This window comes from Semicossyphus pulcher, unplaced genomic scaffold (assembly GCF_022749685.1).
Source record: "Semicossyphus pulcher isolate SPU_LCO1_2020_fin unplaced genomic scaffold, fSemPul1.0.p SCAF_18, whole genome shotgun sequence".
Taxonomy (NCBI): Eukaryota; Metazoa; Chordata; class Actinopteri; order Labriformes; family Labridae; genus Semicossyphus; species Semicossyphus pulcher.
Window position 1 is genome coordinate 1,461,830 of NW_027211691.1, and position 19,379 is coordinate 1,481,208.

At 42.7% G+C, this 19,379-nt stretch overlaps 1 protein-coding gene across 1 annotated transcript; it reads left to right on the top strand.

Annotated features, from left to right (window-relative positions):
• The first annotated feature begins 5,600 nt into the window (after positions 1-5,600).
• Positions 5,601-16,515, top strand: LOC138596100 (uncharacterized). The gene is made up of 4 exons (XM_069667700.1): positions 5,601-5,617; positions 13,307-14,056; positions 14,230-14,399; positions 15,238-16,515. Exons 2-4 carry the CDS (start codon positions 13,325-13,327, stop codon positions 16,040-16,042), a joined length of 1,707 nt encoding a protein of 568 aa, XP_069523801.1. The 5' UTR covers positions 5,601-5,617; positions 13,307-13,324; the 3' UTR covers positions 16,043-16,515.
• The last annotated feature ends 2,864 nt before the right edge of the window (positions 16,516-19,379 follow it).

Genomic DNA, 19,379 nt, shown 5'->3' on the forward strand with positions numbered 1-19,379 from the left:
ATTGACAACCGAGAAAGAAGCCATGCTGCCACCACCTCCCAGCCCAGTTCTACAGCCTCGTGTGGCCACAAGAAGCTTTGCCCGGCCGCTGGCTCCCTGACGCCAGCTCTCCCTCCCGGACCCGGTCAGGCTGTAGTGGGTTTACGCGCCGATTTATGTGCGACTGATGAACCACCTGCACTGTTAATCTTACAGATATTCATTGCACATTGTCAAGAATGTACTGAACGCACGGGTCAACGAGGCAGAGGCTCAGGTCCTGACACATACAAACAGTTTGTACTCGTCACGTTAAAGATGTCTCTGAATGCATCGACCTGACTGAGGGACTAAGACAACTTTTGCTCAGTTAGGAGACAATTCACTAAAAGAGAGGAACCGGAGAGAGAGGAGGCACAAAAATAGAGGGACTTTCACAACTAGTTTGTGAACAGACATAACTCAAGGCATTAAACAAGGAGACAATTGGTTTAAATTTGTGTCCCTGAAAACAATAACATATTTTCACAGCATCATATCATGAAGGGTTTTCACGATCAGACCTGGTGTGTTCTGTATCAGCCTTATAGGCCTACTATTAATAGGCTTTGTCATGTACTGGGTCAGGTGGGTCACATGTGAAGGGTAAACAGGAAGTGAAGGGAGAGACGTGATGATACGGCTACCAGGCGATTCATGTATGTTCAGCGTTTGGACAATAAACCAAGTTAAAAGCAGAAGCTTAATGTTGCGATTTAATTCTGAATGCACTATTGTTCATTTGACATCAGTTTTTTAAATTTCTGATGATGATTTAAGTAGACAAGCAGTCATTGATCATAAATAAAAAAGCATAATTCTTTGTTCTCTAATCTAAAAAAGGAAATGAAACCTGGAACTTCAATGTTCATCACTAACAAACAGTGACACAAGTTACAGGAACTCACAGCTACTTGATAACAATCCAAAAGTTCTGTGGGGATTTCCGTCATGACAACAAAACAAATATGATCAGACGCATTTTTAAGATCACTTGTTGTGATACATGTTTTGTGTGATAGACACTTCATCAAACCTGTTCATTTCAGGGTGTTTAATGTTGGTGAGAAATCTGTTCACACTTCCACGGTGAGTCTTCAGAGCTATGGCTGCTGTGTGTCAGCTCATAAACCTTTTTGTCCTTTCCATTAGACTTCCATAAGATTGTTTAAAAACAAGTTTTTCTTTTCACTGTAGTCTGCACTGACGCTCTGGAATCCCAACCATTTTAAAGTGTGAGGTCAGTTAAAACATTCAGCTCAGTCAGCTGTGTCCCTGAGCAGATTCCAGGGGATTACCGCTGTTCACTATGGAGTAGTTTCACTTTCACCTGCAGGTGCTTTATTACACTTGAATTTTAGTCAGCCAATAGAAAACCAGAAACCTCTATTGCATCCACCTCCTGTGTCAAGTACAATAACTGGTGAAGCCCAGGGTCAGACTCATTTTTCCAACACGAGCCGTCAAACTCAAAATCAGGTAAGATACAAGTAATTATATTTTTAGTGGATCATCTCATTTAATATATTTGTTTCTTTCAAACTTTGTTTAAAAATAATTACTTTGGATTATTTACAATATTTGAGTGAGCTTTAAGTTGAATTCTTGACCTTTTGGACAGCAGATCAAAACTATTATCTCAGAGTGAGATTAGTTTTTGAAAGAAAGTCAGCATATTAAAGGACCTATTACTGTATTGGTCTGAATCTAAGACGGCACAGATTAGAAATCGACCCCAGCTTTACATGACCTGTTTAACTTTTTATTAAGAACATTTTTGTTACCTTTTAAATATTACCACAGATATTTTCCACCCGACGCAGTCAAAATTTTTATGCCCAGCGCCAACGTTGTGTAAATAGCAAATGAACTTGCGCCCATGTTAGCGCCCATGGGAGTGTTGGTTTTGAAATGAGGTGTGGTCACGCAAACGGTTGGCGCATTGCTATCTTGAGGACGCAGAAAGCGACTTAGACCAACAAAAACCTGGTCTAAAGTCCAAAGTCTATGACGCAGTCTGTCTCTGCTATTTAAAGGGCGCATTATGGACATACACGGGAGAGTTCACAACACGAGTCTGTTTGTCACTCACACGGGGACACACAGCAGCGCTTTGACTCATGAAGACAAAGCAGTGTGTTTGCAGATACATTGCAAAAACGTTGTTTAAGGGACAGACTGCAAGCTTTGGTTTCCCTCGTCTCCTTAAATCATGATACTGCTGTCCGTTTGTTACCGATCTGGTGACGCAGGAAGACGTGGACAAGCTCACCGCTGCTTCACACACACCTGCTTCACTCACACCTGCTTCACCTCAGGGAGATTCCTGCTCGAGCCGCACACGGGCCAAAAACTGCAGAGACACCGAGCTCTCCATCTTGAGCTCTCTATAATTCACACAGTAACACACACATACTCACACACACGCAACTAAGAGGTAGATTTGTAACAATCCTCAGACATAACTACCTGTAGCACCGACAATCATGCCCGCAGATATTAACACACTGTCTAGTGTCCATTACGCACTGGAGAACACAACCGTGTGATTCAGCAGCAACAATAAGTAAATAAACATTTACAGCCAACCTTTCTTTGATGGTCAGCACACAGAACTTTAATAAACAGATCCTGTCCGATCCTGACGGAGTGTCTGAAGATAAAGTAAATATGAGAGTGCGGATGACAGGAAACTTCCGTAACACCAGAGAACAGTTGGCCCTGCTGTGAAAGGACTCCTACAGCAGGTTTAATGATCTTTTTTATAGTGTAGTATTGATTTATAGTGCTGGAGCAACTTTTTAAACAACACAATAAAGTATCTGCGGCCTGAGTAATAGCAGTGTATGTGTCTGTATCTCTGTAAAATCAAACACTGATTAAGTTACGACACGTCATTTATTGGACGTTTATCAAGACTTTTATTCGGTATTTCACTGATTTCTTGATAGCTGAATCAGTTCAGGACCGTCAGAGTGAAACTGGAAGTAAAAAGATTTTGGGTTCAGAATAAAGTAGGGTGTGCTTTAAGCCGTTACGTCCTATGATTGGTAAATTGCTACTAGGCAACCTGTCGTCCAAATATGGTCACTCTGACCCCAAAAACAAAAGAAGGGGGTGACCAAAATGCAAACTGTGTGTGTGTGTGTGTGTGTGTGTGTGTGTGTGTGTGTGTGTGTTTTGTTAAAGCGTGATGTACCGGTCCACCTGAGACACACTGACTACTTCTTCAAATTTTTTATTGAAGCCAGTGACTGCCTCAACACTACATTAGGAAGCTAAGCTGCATTGTTTTAAAGGTTTGTAACTTACGTACGTATGGTAGCCTCGTTCTTCAGGGCGAGCTTACTAGCTAACGTTAGCTAACTCACATAACGAGGAACGTTGGGTTAACTTTTATAACTAGAAAAACAGAGCTGGAACGTTACCGCTAATAACGACAGCTTCTATGCAGCTTTCCCCGGTCCCCACACGATGACTGCTGCTGGCTTTTTCCCTGCTACGCTTGTTTAGTTTAGTTATAGCAACTGGTGTTTGATTGTGTGAGTGAAGAATAAAACCTGACAAAGCTAAAATATTTACCCGTTGTTGGGGTTTTTTCTGAACACCTTTGTTTTCTGAAAAACTGCACCCAGGGTATTTTTCTCAGAACACATTTTTTGGTGTTCAGGAGCTGGTGTCTCACCACACAAGCGATTAATCCCAGCGCAAGTTTGACTGAATGATTGACAGCTGACAGGAATAAGTCATTATTTCTACAATCAGTTCATTGTTGGTCTGAACCAGGTGCGTAGCCAGTAATGGGCCTGGACGGCACTGGCCCGCCCAGCTAGAGAGTAACTGCATTTGTTTCAAAAAATTTATAAAACAATTATTTTAGAAAACAAATAAATATAAAGTTGATTGATTTTGACTGGCTGCGTGTGTTTGATTCCTCTTCTTATTAAAACGGAAATCTTAAAACAGGAAGCCTCCTGAACTTAACGGGTTGCTATGGTTACAGCCGGCGGCAGTGGGCTGCCATCAGCCTGCAAGCTTTAAAGCCAATTAATTGTTACCGCCACAACAAGGGCTAAACAAAGTTCTCAAAATGTTTCTGAAAATTGACAACCGAGAAAGAAGCCATGCTGCCACCACCTCCCAGCCCAGTTCTACAGCCTCGTGTGGCCACAAGAAGCTTTGCCCGGCCGCTGGCTCCCTGACGCCAGCTCTCCCTCCCGGACCCGGTCAGGCTGTAGTGGGTTTACGCGCCGATTTATGTGCGACTGATGAACCACCTGCACTGTTAATCTTACAGATATTCATTGCACATTGTCAAGAATGTACTGAACGCACGGGTCAACGAGGCAGAGGCTCAGGTCCTGACACATACAAACAGTTTGTACTCGTCACGTTAAAGATGTCTCTGAATGCATCGACCTGACTGAGGGACTAAGACAACTTTTGCTCAGTTAGGAGACAATTCACTAAAAGAGAGGAACCGGAGAGAGAGGAGGCACAAAAATAGAGGGACTTTCACAACTAGTTTGTGAACAGACATAACTCAAGGCATTAAACAAGGAGACAATTGGTTTAAATTTGTGTCCCTGAAAACAATAACATATTTTCACAGCATCATATCATGAAGGGTTTTCACGATCAGACCTGGTGTGTTCTGTATCAGCCTTATAGGCCTACTATTAATAGGCTTTGTCATGTACTGGGTCAGGTGGGTCACATGTGAAGGGTAAACAGGAAGTGAAGGGAGAGACGTGATGATACGGCTACCAGGCGATTCATGTATGTTCAGCGTTTGGACAATAAACCAAGTTAAAAGCAGAAGCTTAATGTTGCGATTTAATTCTGAATGCACTATTGTTCATTTGACATCAGTTTTTTAAATTTCTGATGATGATTTAAGTAGACAAGCAGTCATTGATCATAAATAAAAAAGCATAATTCTTTGTTCTCTAATCTAAAAAAGGAAATGAAACCTGGAACTTCAATGTTCATCACTAACAAACAGTGACACAAGTTACAGGAACTCACAGCTACTTGATAACAATCCAAAAGTTCTGTGGGGATTTCCGTCATGACAACAAAACAAATATGATCAGACGCATTTTTAAGATCACTTGTTGTGATACATGTTTTGTGTGATAGACACTTCATCAAACCTGTTCATTTCAGGGTGTTTAATGTTGGTGAGAAATCTGTTCACACTTCCACGGTGAGTCTTCAGAGCTATGGCTGCTGTGTGTCAGCTCATAAACCTTTTTGTCCTTTCCATTAGACTTCCATAAGATTGTTTAAAAACAAGTTTTTCTTTTCACTGTAGTCTGCACTGACGCTCTGGAATCCCAACCATTTTAAAGTGTGAGGTCAGTTAAAACATTCAGCTCAGTCAGCTGTGTCCCTGAGCAGATTCCAGGGGATTACCGCTGTTCACTATGGAGTAGTTTCACTTTCACCTGCAGGTGCTTTATTACACTTGAATTTTAGTCAGCCAATAGAAAACCAGAAACCTCTATTGCATCCACCTCCTGTGTCAAGTACAAAAACTGGTGAAGCCCAGGGTCAGACTCATTTTTCCAACATGAGCCGTCAAACTCAAAATCAGGTAAGATACAAGTAATTATATTTTTAGTGGATCATCTCATTTAATATATTTGTTTCTTTCAAACTTTGTTTAAAAATAATTACTTTGGATTATTTACAATATTTGAGTGAGCTTTAAGTTGAATTCTTGACCTTTTGGACAGCAGATCAAAACTATTATCTCAGAGTGAGATTAGTTTTTGAAAGAAAGTCAGCATATTAAAGGACCTATTACTGTATTGGTCTGAATCTAAGACGGCACAGATTAGAAATCGACCCCAGCTTTACATGACCTGTTTAACTTTTTATTAAAGCCCCTGGAAACCCAAATCCACAAAATCCTTCTCACTATGCAATTTAAAGTCTTATGTACATACTTGTAAGCATGTTAAAAAGTTTTAGAAATGACTTTTAATCCAAACTGGAGTTATTGCCATTCTTACTTTGTTAACTTCCCTGACGCTGGGGTTAAATTGGGCGTGGTCAGTAAAGATATTTATGTCGTCATACATTTTCTCGAACCAATCCTGAAATAATCAACAGCAGTTGCCCCGCCCTCACAGGTGCAATAACACTTCTGGGCTCGCGATCAATCCCTCTCTCTGAGTCTGCGCTAACTCGTGTCCACATACCTTGAACATCTCTGCACATACCTGTTGCAGTTACCTACCTAACGATTGCCTTTTTCCCCATCATGCCTGTGTGTGCTGTCCCCGGGTGCACATCCACCATCTGAGGTGACAACGTGTCATTCTTTTATTTTCTAAATGCGGCGGACTTGGAGAAGCAGCAGTGTTTCCGCTACATACATGTAGTGAATTGTTGCAGCCGCTGCTTCAGATTTCTATGAAGTTGTAATTGAACGACTCTTTAGAGATTTCCGCTGCAAATCAACGATCGTCCATCCTCTCCTCATTGAGGAAGAGCACCGAAACAGTGAACTCGTGAAGTCTTGGCAACCACATAAACAACAGCGGAACCAGTTTACTTCTAACGGCAAAAGAGGGTCCGCTCCGCAACGCTGACATCGGCATACATACGCAGTTCTAATACGCAGTGTAAACGATCCACGTGCCCATATCAGCTGTGCGCTCAGTATCACACGTTCAGCTCCCTGGCGATCTCCCTCCAGCGAGCTGCACAATATTATACTGAAATGAGGAGATATTGTCTAACTCCGTACGTCCCTACTGTAAATACATCGATTTTATAAAGCTTATAAAAGGAGATGTCATTTGGTAACGATCGATCGTTTAGATCGCTACGTCATTAATAACGTCCCTCGTGCACACGCGACTCACGTGCTGTGAGAACTGAATTGCGAAAGAGAAAATATGTAACTTTTGTGACTTAATGAAACAGACAGCTGATGAAGACAGTCAACACAGCAGACAGAGAGACAGACAGGGGCGGGGGCGGGGGGTTGAGCGGGGCCAGTAGTGGTGCAGGGAGCAGAGGTGCAGGTGTGCTGGGGGACTGAAGCAAAGTGATCAGGTTAAAGTAGTTTGTGAAATAAAACTTAATGAGGTGAAGAAGAAAGAACAATTAAAGTGTGGAAGTAAGAAATAACCATCTAGAAAGAGGGTCAGTTACATGTGATGTGCTTCTCACAGAAATCATTGATATATGAGATTAATTGAAATCGATTAATTACAAAGCCTGTAATTAATTAGATTCATTTTTTAATTACCTGACAGCAATAGTTTTGATAAGATGTGCACATGCGCACATACCTGGGTGGTACAACACCCTCTACCCTGCTGCTGAAAGTCCTAGAGGAAACACTGCTTTCCCATGCGCCATTGTTGTGTTGACAGTTGCCATGAGAACTCGGACAGGCGGACCCCGGCAGGTGTCAATCAACACGGGAGCTGCCACGCCTACACAGTCCTGAGAAATGGTCTGCACAGCCAAACGAGCTGTTTTTCAAGAAGATTTTCTAGCGGTTCTGAACGTTTATTTTCACTCAGATTTTTGTGGATGCTTTATGACACACTCACAACTGATATCATAGATGCATTTTTGCTATTTCAAGCTGAGTTTCCAGGGGCTTTAAGAACATTTTTGTTACCTTTTAAATATTACCACAGACAGTCGACATTTTTATGCCCAGCGCCCACGTTGTGTAAATAGCAAGTGAACTTGCGCCCATGTTAGCGCCCATGGGAGTGTTGGTTTTGAAATGAGGTGTGGTCAGGCAAACGGGTGGCGCATTGCTATCTTGAGGACGCAGAAAGCGACTTAGACCAACAAAAACCTGGTCTGAAGTCTAAAGTCTATGACCCAGTCTGTCTCTGCTATTTAAAGGGCGCATTATGGACATACATGGGAGAGTTCACAACACGAGTCTGTTTGTCACTCACACGGGGACACACAGCAGCGCTTTGACTCATGAAGCAAAGGAGTGTGTTTGCAGATACAGTGAAAAAACGTTGTTTAAGGGACAGACTGCAAGCTTTGGTTTCCCTCGTCTCCTTAAATCATGATACTGCTGTCGGTTTGTTACCGATCTGGTGACGCAGGAAGATGTGGACAAGCTCACCGCTGCTTCACACACACCTGCTTCACACACACCTGCTTCAGTCACACCTGCTTCACTCACACCTGCTTCACACACACCTGCTTCACACACACCTGCTTCACTCACACCTGCTTCACCTCAGGGAGATTCCTGATCGAGCCGCGCACGGACCAAAAACAGACATCAAACTCTCCATCTTGAGCTCTCATTCTGATGCACGCTCTCTATAATTCACACAGTAACACACACATACTCACACACACGCAACTAAGAGGTAGATTTATAACAATCCTCAAACACAACTACCTGTAGCACCGACAATCATGCCCACTTTAATTGAAAATTGAAAAAATTCAAAATGAATGACGACATTAATGAAAAGATTGAATGTCTACTAAAGGAAATTGAGGATCATAAATGCTTGCTTAAAAATGCAAGTGAAATTACAAGACAGGACATTAAAGAGACAATTGAATGTAAAGAAAAAATGTTGAAGGATTTACAATGTAAAGCACAGAGCACTACAGACGAACTTCGCCGCTCTGAACGTGTCAGAATGCCAACAGAAAAAATGCTTGCTCATCAGATGGAAGAAGCTAGCAAAAAAGAAAAAAGACTTACCAACTTATATGAACAGTGGAAAATCCAAGCACGTCAGGCCAGGGAAAAACTAAAGTCAGACATAAATGACGACGACCTGTCATCGCTTGCAGAAATTATAGATAAAGGAAAAGATGACATTTTGAAACTCTTTATTGAAATAAGAAATCTTGGAGCACCAACAGCTGATTTAAGGCAGAAAATTGATGCATGTGAAGCAGTAACTCGTGACATTATCAAAATCATATATGAAAGATTAACGGGTATCAACGGAGATTTTGATGCAGAAAATGAAAAATGTCGTCTTCGTGAGCTGCTGGAACGAGACTATGCAGTTTCCATTTACGGTTCTACTGCTGCACGGTCAAACAGCACCCACAAGAAAGAGCTGGAAATTCAAAGGTCTGAGCTGGAGCGCTTGCAAGCTGAACGAGACGTAGAGGCAGCTAGAGCCAGATTTGAAGCCTATAACAGAGAAATAGGTGATTTCCAGTCAGCCAAGAGTGAGCAGGTGAGCTCATATTCTGTATCTCAGCCCCCTGCACCACACACATCGAACACAGCCATGTTATCTGCGCCTAGCAATGAACAGACTTCCCATACCAGAGCCGACAGTGTTGAGCCAATCCATTTTATTGAATGGAAAGCCAGCTTTATGTCATTAATAGACAAAAGGGGCATTTCTGTTGCTGATAAGCTGTATTATTTGAAGAAGTATGTTACTGGTCCAGCTCGTAAATGCCTAGAAGGCACCTTTTTCAGAAATGATCAGGAAGCTTACCAAGACGCCTGGAAAAAAGTCAACCAGCGATATGGCCAGGCATTTGTAATTCAAAGGGCATTTAGAGAGAAGTTATCAAGCTGGCCAAAAATACAGTCTAAAGATGTAGAAGGACTAAGAAACTTTGCAGACTTTACAAATGCTTGTCTGCTAGCTATGCCTCATGTAAAGGGCCTGGAGATACTTAACGATTGTGAAGAGAATCAAAGACTGGGCAGCTGCAAGATGGAACCGCCAGGTTACCAAAGCCCTAATGGAAGGGAAGGAGTTTCCCAGTTTCAAGGATTTTGTTGCATTTATGTTGTTGGAGGCAGAAGTCGCCTGCAACCCAGTCACCTCCATCTACGCTCTTCCTTCTTCAGAGTCATTCAGTGACAAAGGGAATCAAAGGGACAACAAGAGAAACAGGGCAAGTGTCTTCAGTATAAAAACAGACGTACACTGTGACAAACAACAACTTACCAGAGCAAACGTGGGATCTCCATGCATGTTGTGCAAAAACACATATCAGCTCCACAAGTGTCCAAACCTGATGAAAAAATCACTGGGGGATAGAGGGACATATGTTAAGGATAACAAACTGTGTTATGGCTGCTTGAGACAAGGTCACATGGCAAAGGATTGTCAACGTCGACTCACCTGTGACACCTGCAAGAGAAGGCACCCAACCTGCCTTCACGATGATAACTACTTCAAACCACAGACTACAAAAGGAGAATGGCATGTGAATACGGAAAATGCAACACAAACTAACACCACAGAGACAACGGCTGTTATGTCACTTAATGTTGCTAAGGAAGGACAGTCTGCTAGCACTTCAATGATAGTTCCAGTTTGGGTGTCATCTGCTGCAAGCCCACACAAAGAAAAACTTGTCTATGCTTTATTAGACACTCAAAGTGACGACGTTTTCATTGATCAAGAAGTGAGTCGTGAGCTGCAGATGAATGCTAGTCCGGTGAAACTAAAACTAACGACAATGATGGGAGAGAATGCAGTTGTAAATAGTGAAAGGGTGTCCGGTCTCCAGGTGAGGGCTTACAGCTCTGCAACACACATCCACCTCCCTGCTGCGTACACAAAGGATTGTATACCTGTAAACAGAGGACACATACCAACCTGTGAAACGGCTAAACTCTGGAGTCACCTATCACCAATCGTAGATGAAGTCCCGCCACTCCTCAGTTGTGAAGTAGGTTTCTTGATAGGCTACAACTGTGCCAGAGCACTAGCACCTAGACGAGTGATACTAGGCAAAGATGATGAGCCTTATGCTGTGCAAACAGATCTAGGCTGGAGCATAGTCGGCAGTGTAGCACCTAGCCTTGAAACAGATTCTGAACTGCTTCTTATGGAAAAATGGAGACCTAAACACTACACCACAAGAGTACAGGATGACAGTACATCTCTTTGGTGCAGCCTCTTCGCCAGGATGTGCAAATTATGGATTGAAACACTTAGCGAAAGAGAACAGCCTTGCATATCCATTAGGTGCACAGTTCATCGTCAGAGACTTTTACGTGGATGATGGAGTGCGGAGACAGTAGAAAAGGCCATACAGCTGGCACGAGAGGCTCGTGAATTATGTGCTAAAGGCGGTCTACGGCTACATAAGTTTCTATCAAACAACAATGCTGTTTTAAACAGTATACCGGCATCAGAACATGCAACAGACACCAAAACAAAGGACCTTGCGTTCAGTGAGATGCAAACAGAGAGAGCGCTCGGCATTCACTGGAACCTTGAAAGGGATTGCTTCACATTTAACATAACAATGAAAGATCAACCTCCCACACGGCGTGGAATATTATCCACTGTTGCGTCGATATACGACCCCTTGGGATTTGTCGCCCCCTATCTTCTCTGTGGAAAAGGGATACTGCAAGAAATGTGTCGTGAAGGAAGTGGCTGGGATGACCCGCTGCCTGAACAGCTGAGACCACGGTGGGAGCGATGGAGAAATGATCTTGTCAATCTGGAGAAAGTACAGGTAGCCAGATGTTATGAGCCTGCCAACTTTGGAAAGGTGGTGAAAAGGGAACTGCATCATTTCTCAGATGCAAGCACCACTGGCTATGGACAATGTAGTTATCTGAGGCTAAAAAACAAGGATGGAGACGTTCACTGTGCTTTCATCATGGGGAAGTCTCGGGTGTCTCCCACAAAGGTCATCACTATTCCAAGGATAGAGCTGACAGCAGCAACAGTCTCGGTCACAGTGAGTAACATGCTAAGCGATGAGCTAGTTTATAGTGATGTTGAAGAGTTCTTTTGGACAGACTCTAAAGTTGTCCTAGGGTACATAAATAATGAAGCGAGGCGTTTTCACACATTCGTCGCAAACAGAGTGCAAAAGATTCGCAATAGCACAACGCCCCAACAATGGTTTTATGTCCCCACCAATGAAAACCCTGCAGACTATGCGTCTAGGGGAACAACAGTGGATGAGCTGCTGTCATCCACTTGGCTCATGGGTCCAAAGTTCCTGTGGGAAAAGGAAATAAATCCTCCAGCAAAAGAGATTCTGGAACTTCCTGTAGGAGACCCAGAAGTTAGAAAGGCTCTAACATTGCAAACAAAGACTAATGAACAAAGGAGTCTTACAGATCGGCTGACAAAATTCTCTTCCTGGGCTCAGGCTGTCGGCGCTGTAGCACGTCTCCGAAGGCGACTCCTAAAGGACAAATCAAATGCACACTCTACTGTAAGTGAACGACAAAAGGCAGAGCTCGTGATCATCAAAGACCTGCAAAAACAAGCATATCAAGAAGAAATAAAGGCACTAAGCAAGGGAAATCTGCTACCAAGTAACAACAGGCTACATCATCTTGATGTCTTTTTGGACAAGGATGCTGTGATCAAGGTGGAAGGAAGACTACGTTGTTCAGCCCTTCCTAACTCAGTCAAGTACCCGACAGTCATTCCTAAAGAGCATCATGTCACCAAATTGATAATCGCACACTACCATGAAAGGGTTAAACACCAGGTATATATATATATATATATATATATATATATATATATATATATATATATATATATTATATTACATTATTGTAGATAATGTAGACTTTAGAGTTGTTGAAAAAAATAAAGGATTTGTCCCAATGAGATAAGTCACAAAATAGCTTCAATATCTGGGCGCAGAAGAGGTTGGCTTAAGTCCCTGGATTATTCATGGCGTGTTTTTGGCATAACATGAATCACACCAATCAGAGTGTGAGCTCTCATTCCCTTTAAGAGTCTGGTGCGCCTGCAGGCAGGCCTGCTATTTACACAGAGAATTTCAGTCATTCTTCTTAATCTGGGCTCGGACCAGCATATTTAACTTGTTTCCTTCCACTGTGCCCCTGCACACGCAGAACACACACAGGTCCCTGTACGATACATGTCGAAGCACGGATTGATGTTAAAGCCACTGAAGCGATGAGTGACAAGCAGAGACTGGTGTTGTGAACTCGCCCATGTATGTCCATAATGCGCCCTCTAAATAGCAGAGACAGACTGCGCCATAGACTTTAGGTTTTTGTTGGTCTAAGGCGCAGTCACTTTCTGCGTCCTCAAGGTAGCAACGCACCTCCTGTTTGCCTGACCGCACCTCATTTTAAGACCAACACGCCCATGGGTGCTAACGTTTTCACCACAGAAATAGTTTGACAAAAAAGTAAAACTCGAGGTCCATTTGTGGGTCTCAGTATATTATAGTCATTTTCTGCAGCGAGCCCCACAGGTATGGAGATTGTGTTCTTGCATTAAATGATTGAAAGTGAAGTTATCCTCTGACTTTCTTCTTTCACACTTTCTCTCAGCACACAGAGACCTCCACCATGTCCACCGCAGACAAGCTGCTGGAGCAAATGTTCTCCTCGATTGAGCTGAGGGAGCGCTGTGCAGAGAAGCTGAAGAAACTGGCCCAGGAGCTGGAGTCGCACAGAGGGAACTGCAACGTTAGTGAATGTGTCGGCAGCTCAACGGCAGTGTTTGGAGCTGCCTGTCTGATTGGAGCCGGCGTGGCCACTCTGTTCACTGGTGGTGCAGCTGCTCCATTGTTAGGTTTGGCAGGAGGAGTGTGTTCAGGTGCAGGTTTAGGCCTATCTGTTGGTACTAAAATCACTGAGCACTTCTTGTCCAGTGGCACCTTGAAAGAGGCACAGGAGATAGACAGGAAGAACAGAGAAATTGCGAAAGAAATCCAGAAACTATTTGATCAACTGGAGGCAGAGAGTCCCTGTGCAGACCCAGATGACCTGGAACAATACATGCTGACTGAAATCCTGAAAGCCATGGCCAGACGGAGTGGACTGCAGCACCAGTTCATGCACAAGCTTGATGATCAGACACAGCCAGGGATTCATTTTTATCCAAGTCCAGGAAACATGATGCAGAACCCGACTTCTTTTAAACTTGATGCGAAGGTGATACTTGCTGGTATTGTATCACTTTTCTCGCTGAAAGTCGTTGGGGAAAAAATGGAACGTCTGTTGATCAAAGGAGGCCAACAACTGTTCAAAAAACTCTCCAAAACTGGACTAAAGAAAGTCGCTAAAGGAGGTGCCATGGTAAGATTCTGTATTGTTTCGTAATAATACAAACCAATTTATACAAATCACAGATTTGATATTTAGGATTGAGGATAAATGATTTAATGTTTTTATGATTAACAATTTGGTACATGATTTTGTATTTTCAGTGAGCTCGATAATCTGATATTATTGATCCTGTTCTTTATCAGGCTTTGGGCGGAGCTGTTGTGATGGTGTTTGAACTTCCTGAGGCTATAGACAACTGGAAAGACCTGATCCAGCAGAATCATGTGACTGAAGCGAGCAAATCAATGAGAGATGCAGCTGATGAGCTTCAAAAGAGCAGTCGGACACTGAGGAAGCATCTCAACGATATCAAGTATGAAGTTTTCTGTATTGTTTCAGGAGGGGTGGGACTGCTGGCAAAGAGTGTAGAGCTTGTTCAGCTACCACCGTGAAAGGGTGAAGCACACAGGCTGAAATACTGCGAGGCTGATAAGATGATAGGGGCAGGTGGGCAGGTAACCAGGAGCCCACACCTGCTTTAAAGACATACATGGTGCTTTTCAGTACTTCTTTGTAGTGTCCTCTCTTCTCTGGACTGCTGGACTTTAGGTACCACAAGCAGGCCTGCATCCTGGGAGTGCAATGTTCTCAAGCAGTGGTTCCCAACCTTGTTTCCTTGGAGCCCACCTGCTTGTATCTAAGAAAGGCTGAGCCCCACAGCCCCGCACACACGAACACCAAAACAATAAAGGGATTCATTCCAAATCTTTATTGGCAAAAATTAACACCAATCAGCCGATAGTTCATAGAGGTGTGGCCTACAGAGTAGCTACTATATTTGAATGAGGACCAACAGAGTTTTGATCATCAAGTAAGTGCTTTTTTAATGACTTTATTTAATGTGCAAATCTAATCTTGACAATCTCAGTGTAGACAAAGCCTCGCGCACCCCCAGCGATCTTTGAGCTCTTTAAGATATGATGGTGCCTGACCATTAAGAGCTTTGTAAGTAAGAAGAAGGATTTTAAATTCTATTCTAGATTTTACAGGAAGCCAGTGCAGAGAGGCTAATACAGGAGAGATGTGATCTCTCTTCCTAGTTCTTGTCAGCACACGTGCTGTAGCATTTTGTACCAGCTGCAGAGTTCAGAAGAGATGCAGAATAAGAGACAGAATAACAACATGATGCCTTTTTTTCTCCCCAAATACAGGAGATCTGTGGAAAATTACACATTGATATATTGGGCAATAAAAAAGTGTGAGGATGAAGGTGTCTCACAATGGATGGAAAAAAAATTTCAATCTGGAGCCTTTCTCAAACTAGGAGACATGTTTAAGTTCCTAAAAAAACACATTGAGGAGGAAGAGAAGAAAGACCACAGCGACAGGGTTCACATCACCTTTGTGGCCCACGGAGCGATCAGAGACTCTATGATCCCAGCAAACTGCCTCCTGCCTCTGTCCACCATCGAAGATGTGGTCCTGTATTCTCCCTGGAACTGCACCATTGATGCAGATGCAGCATATGCTGTTGCTACAGGAATCATGGAGCCGCAGCACAGAGTTTTTATCTGCGATAAAGAAAATGGCTGTCAAATTCCAGATGAAAAGCATCGTCCTACAAACCTGCCAGACGAGTGGAACAAACTGAAGAGAGCTGGAGATCAAAAGATTCCCAACATCATACTCAGTCCTCTGAAACCAACAGATGATTACTTTAAGAATTTTGAGTCTCTCACAAAACAACATGGTCCACCAAAGGAGAACCACATCATCATCCCGTACATCCTCCCAGCAGAGGAAGAATCTTCACAAAGTGTCTCGTTCTATGTTGTGTCTTTGGCCTTGTCACTGGCACTGTTGGGCACAAGGTTCAAAGCCACCGTGCATCTCACTGCTAGTCTGCGTGATCGATCTACTTTGGTGAAACTTGACAAGGAGTATCTGAAGAGTCAGTATGCCTGCACTATCAACGACACTGTAATGACAGCTGACCCACACGTATTCAGGAAATGAAAAAATAATCCAATGAGAAGCTTTAAGTTGTTTTGTACATTAGAGTTTGTTATACAAGAGTCAAAGTAAATGAGAATGGAAACATAATAATCATTTTTGTTATTCTGTTTGAATATTTCTGCCTGTTAGTGTGTTTTAGTGAACATCATGTTCCCTGCTCATCTTAAACGTGTGCATGAGCTCTGTGAGTTCAGTCTCCTTGTCTCCTAAACCTGCCAATGAACAGAAATGTGAAGGTGTGAAAGTGGATCAGAAAGGAAACATAAAAGGATCATTTCTTGCTGTAGTATGATTTCTCCTGTGTCTGTTAGTATGTGTCATATATGCAGTGCCTGAGTTCATGTTCCTTGCTCATCTCCAAGTCATTTAACAAGACTGTCTTTGACCTGAGTCATACCATGTGTAGATGAACCCCATGTGCAGATGAACCTCATGTGCAGATGAACCCCATGTGCAGATGAACCTCATGTGTAGATGAACCCCATGTGCAGATGAACCTCATGTGTAGATGAACCTCATGTGTAGATGAACCTCATGTGTAGATGAACCCCATGTGCAGATGAACCCCATGTGCAGATGAACCTCATGTGTAGATGAACCTCATGTGTAGATGAACCTCATGTGTAGATGAACCTCATGTGTAGATGAACCTCATGTGTAGATGAACCTCATGTGTAGATGAACCCCATGTGCAGATGAACCCCATGTGCAGATGAACCCCATGTGTAGATGAACCCCATGTGTAGATGAACCTCATGTGCAGATGAACCCCATGTGTAGATGAACCCCATGTGTAGATGAACCCCATGTGCAGATGAACCCCATGTGCAGATGAACCTCATGTGTAGATGAACCTCATGTGCAGATGAACCTCATGTGCAGATGAACCTCATGTGTAGATGAACCTCATGTGTAGATGAACCTCATGTGTAGATGAACCTCATGTGTAGATGAACCTCATGTGCAGATGAACCTCATGTGTAGATGAACCTCATGTGCAGATGAACCTCATGTGTAGATGAACCTCATGTGTAGATGAACCCCATGTGCAGATGAACCCCATGTGCAGATGAACCTCATGTGTAGATGAACCTCATGTGTAGATGAACCTCATGTGCAGATGAACCCCATGTGCAGATGAACCTCATGTGTAGATGAACCTCATGTGTAGATGAACCTCATGTGCAGATGAACCCCATGTGCAGATGAACCTCATGTGTAGATGAGGCTCATGTGTAGATGAACCTCATGTGCAGATGAACCCCATGTGCAGATGAACCTCATGTGTAGATGAACCCCATGTGTAGATGAACCTCATGTGTAGATGAACCCCATGTGCAGATGAACCTCATGTGCAGATGAACCTCATGTGTAGATGAACCTCATGTGTAGATGAACCCCATGTGCAGATGAACCTCATGTGCAGATGAACCTCATGTGTAGATGAACCTCATGTGTAGATGAACCCCATGTGCAGATGAACCCCATGTGTAGATGAACCCCATGTGTAGATGAACCCCATGTGTAGATGAACCCCATGTGTAGATGAACCCCATGTGTAGATGAACCCCATGTGCAGATGAACCTCATGTGTAGATGAACCTCATGTGTAGATGAACCCCATGTGCAGATGAACCCCATGTGTAGATGAACCCCATGTGTAGATGAACCCCATGTGTAGATGAACCTCATGTGTAGATGAACCTCATGTGTAGATGAACCTCATGTGCAGATGAACCCCATGTGCAGATGAACCCCATGTGTAGATGAACCCCATGTGTAGATGAACCTCATGTGTAGATGAACCTCATGTGTAGATGAACCTCATGTGCAGATGAACCCCATGTGTAGATGAACCCCATGTGTAGATGAACCCCATGTGTAGATGAACCTCATGTGTAGATGAACCCCATGTGTAGATGAACCCCATGTGCAGATGAACATGTGTCATGGGGCAGTAAATGAGAAAATGCATATGTGGCTGAATTTCTAATAAACATGTTTTATACCTAAACTAATACTAACGTATAAAGTTAGAGCTTGGCCTTTAGTTACACATGAGAAACATGAAAATATGATGTGTTCACTTACATATATGAGAGGTGTCGTGTTCTCATTGGATAACGCTCGTGCTATGCGTTCCATAAGAAGCGAAGTGTAACCTGCTCTCAGGCAGAGAGACGGGCCGTAATCTGTGTTTGTTGGAAAACATTTTGAAGCTTTATAATCAAATATTTTAGAGTTGAAGTTATATAACCATAAGATTTATAAATTAAATGTTTTAATGTCTTAAAGTTAAAGTTTATAGTTATAATGCCTTAAAGTTAACTTTCCTATAGTCTAAAGGCCTTAAAGTTAAAGTTTTTATAGTTAAAATGTCTTAAAGTTAACTTTCCTATAGTCTAAAGCCTTAAATTTAAAGTTGTACAGTCAAATGTCTTAAAGTTAAAGTTTTACAGTCAAATGTCTTAAAGTTAAAGTTCTAGAGTCAAATGTCTTAAAGTTAAAGTTTTACAGTCAAGTTTTTTATAGTTGAGGTTTAACAGTCAAATGTTTTATATTTAAGGGTTTATATTCTAATGTTTTATAATAAGTTTTCATAATCTAAAGTGTTAAAACTATAGATTTATAAATATAGAATCCTAAGCTGAGAAACTCGCTGGGCTCAGTATGAAAGCCAGGTGCAGGGTTGGCAGCTGGCCAAGAAAATCAGGTGTCCCCCCCCAGCCCCTCCTTTTGTGTTGTACAGTGCATGAACGTGCCTAATTGGCCGGAGTGAAGAAGAGGCCTGCAGAAAAGTTGGAAATGGGTCAGGCAAAAACTGAGAGGAAACCAACTGAGGGAAGAGAGCCAGAGCGAGGGTGGGGGGGGCTCCAACAGGTGTTGGGGCAAGCTGAAACCCAGCGAGGGAGGGGCGGAGAGTATATAAGACCCGAGCGGCTGAGCCGTGGGCAGTCTCATCCGGATGGACTCGGGTTTGTTTCTTTGTATTTATACGGGAATAAACTCTTTCTGCATCAGATTCTGCCAGTCTCTAGTGTTTGCTTGTCTGAGTTTTTGAAGACTTTGATTATATTTTTAACCAAGTTTTCTAACGTATTTTTAAGAGTTTTTCAACCATGTTTTATTATCTATTGGAGATTGAAATTATGTTGCAGATAAGAGAGTTTGTGGAACTTTTTTGCCACAACATGTTCATGTATTCTCTCTCGTCATATATTGTAAACAATATACTGATTCTAAAATCCATCAAATGCTTTGTGTGTTCATTCAAGAGTTTTGAGACAAGGGCTGAAGAAAGACACGTTTTGTGCTGACCTACATTATCCTTTGATCC

What these genes read in the sequence shown, in the direction of transcription:
- LOC138596100 (XM_069667700.1), top strand. Translation starts at nt 13,325, where the DNA reads ATGTCCACCGCAGACAAGCTGCTGGAGCAAATGTTCTCCTCGATTGAG. An exon ending in TCGCTAAAGGAGGTGCCATG is followed by an intron (nt 14,057 to 14,229) that starts GTAAGATTCTGT and finishes GTTCTTTATCAG; the next exon opens with GCTTTGGGCGGAGCTGTTGT. An exon ending in AAGCATCTCAACGATATCAA is followed by an intron (nt 14,400 to 15,237) that starts GTATGAAGTTTT and finishes CCCCAAATACAG; the next exon opens with GAGATCTGTGGAAAATTACA.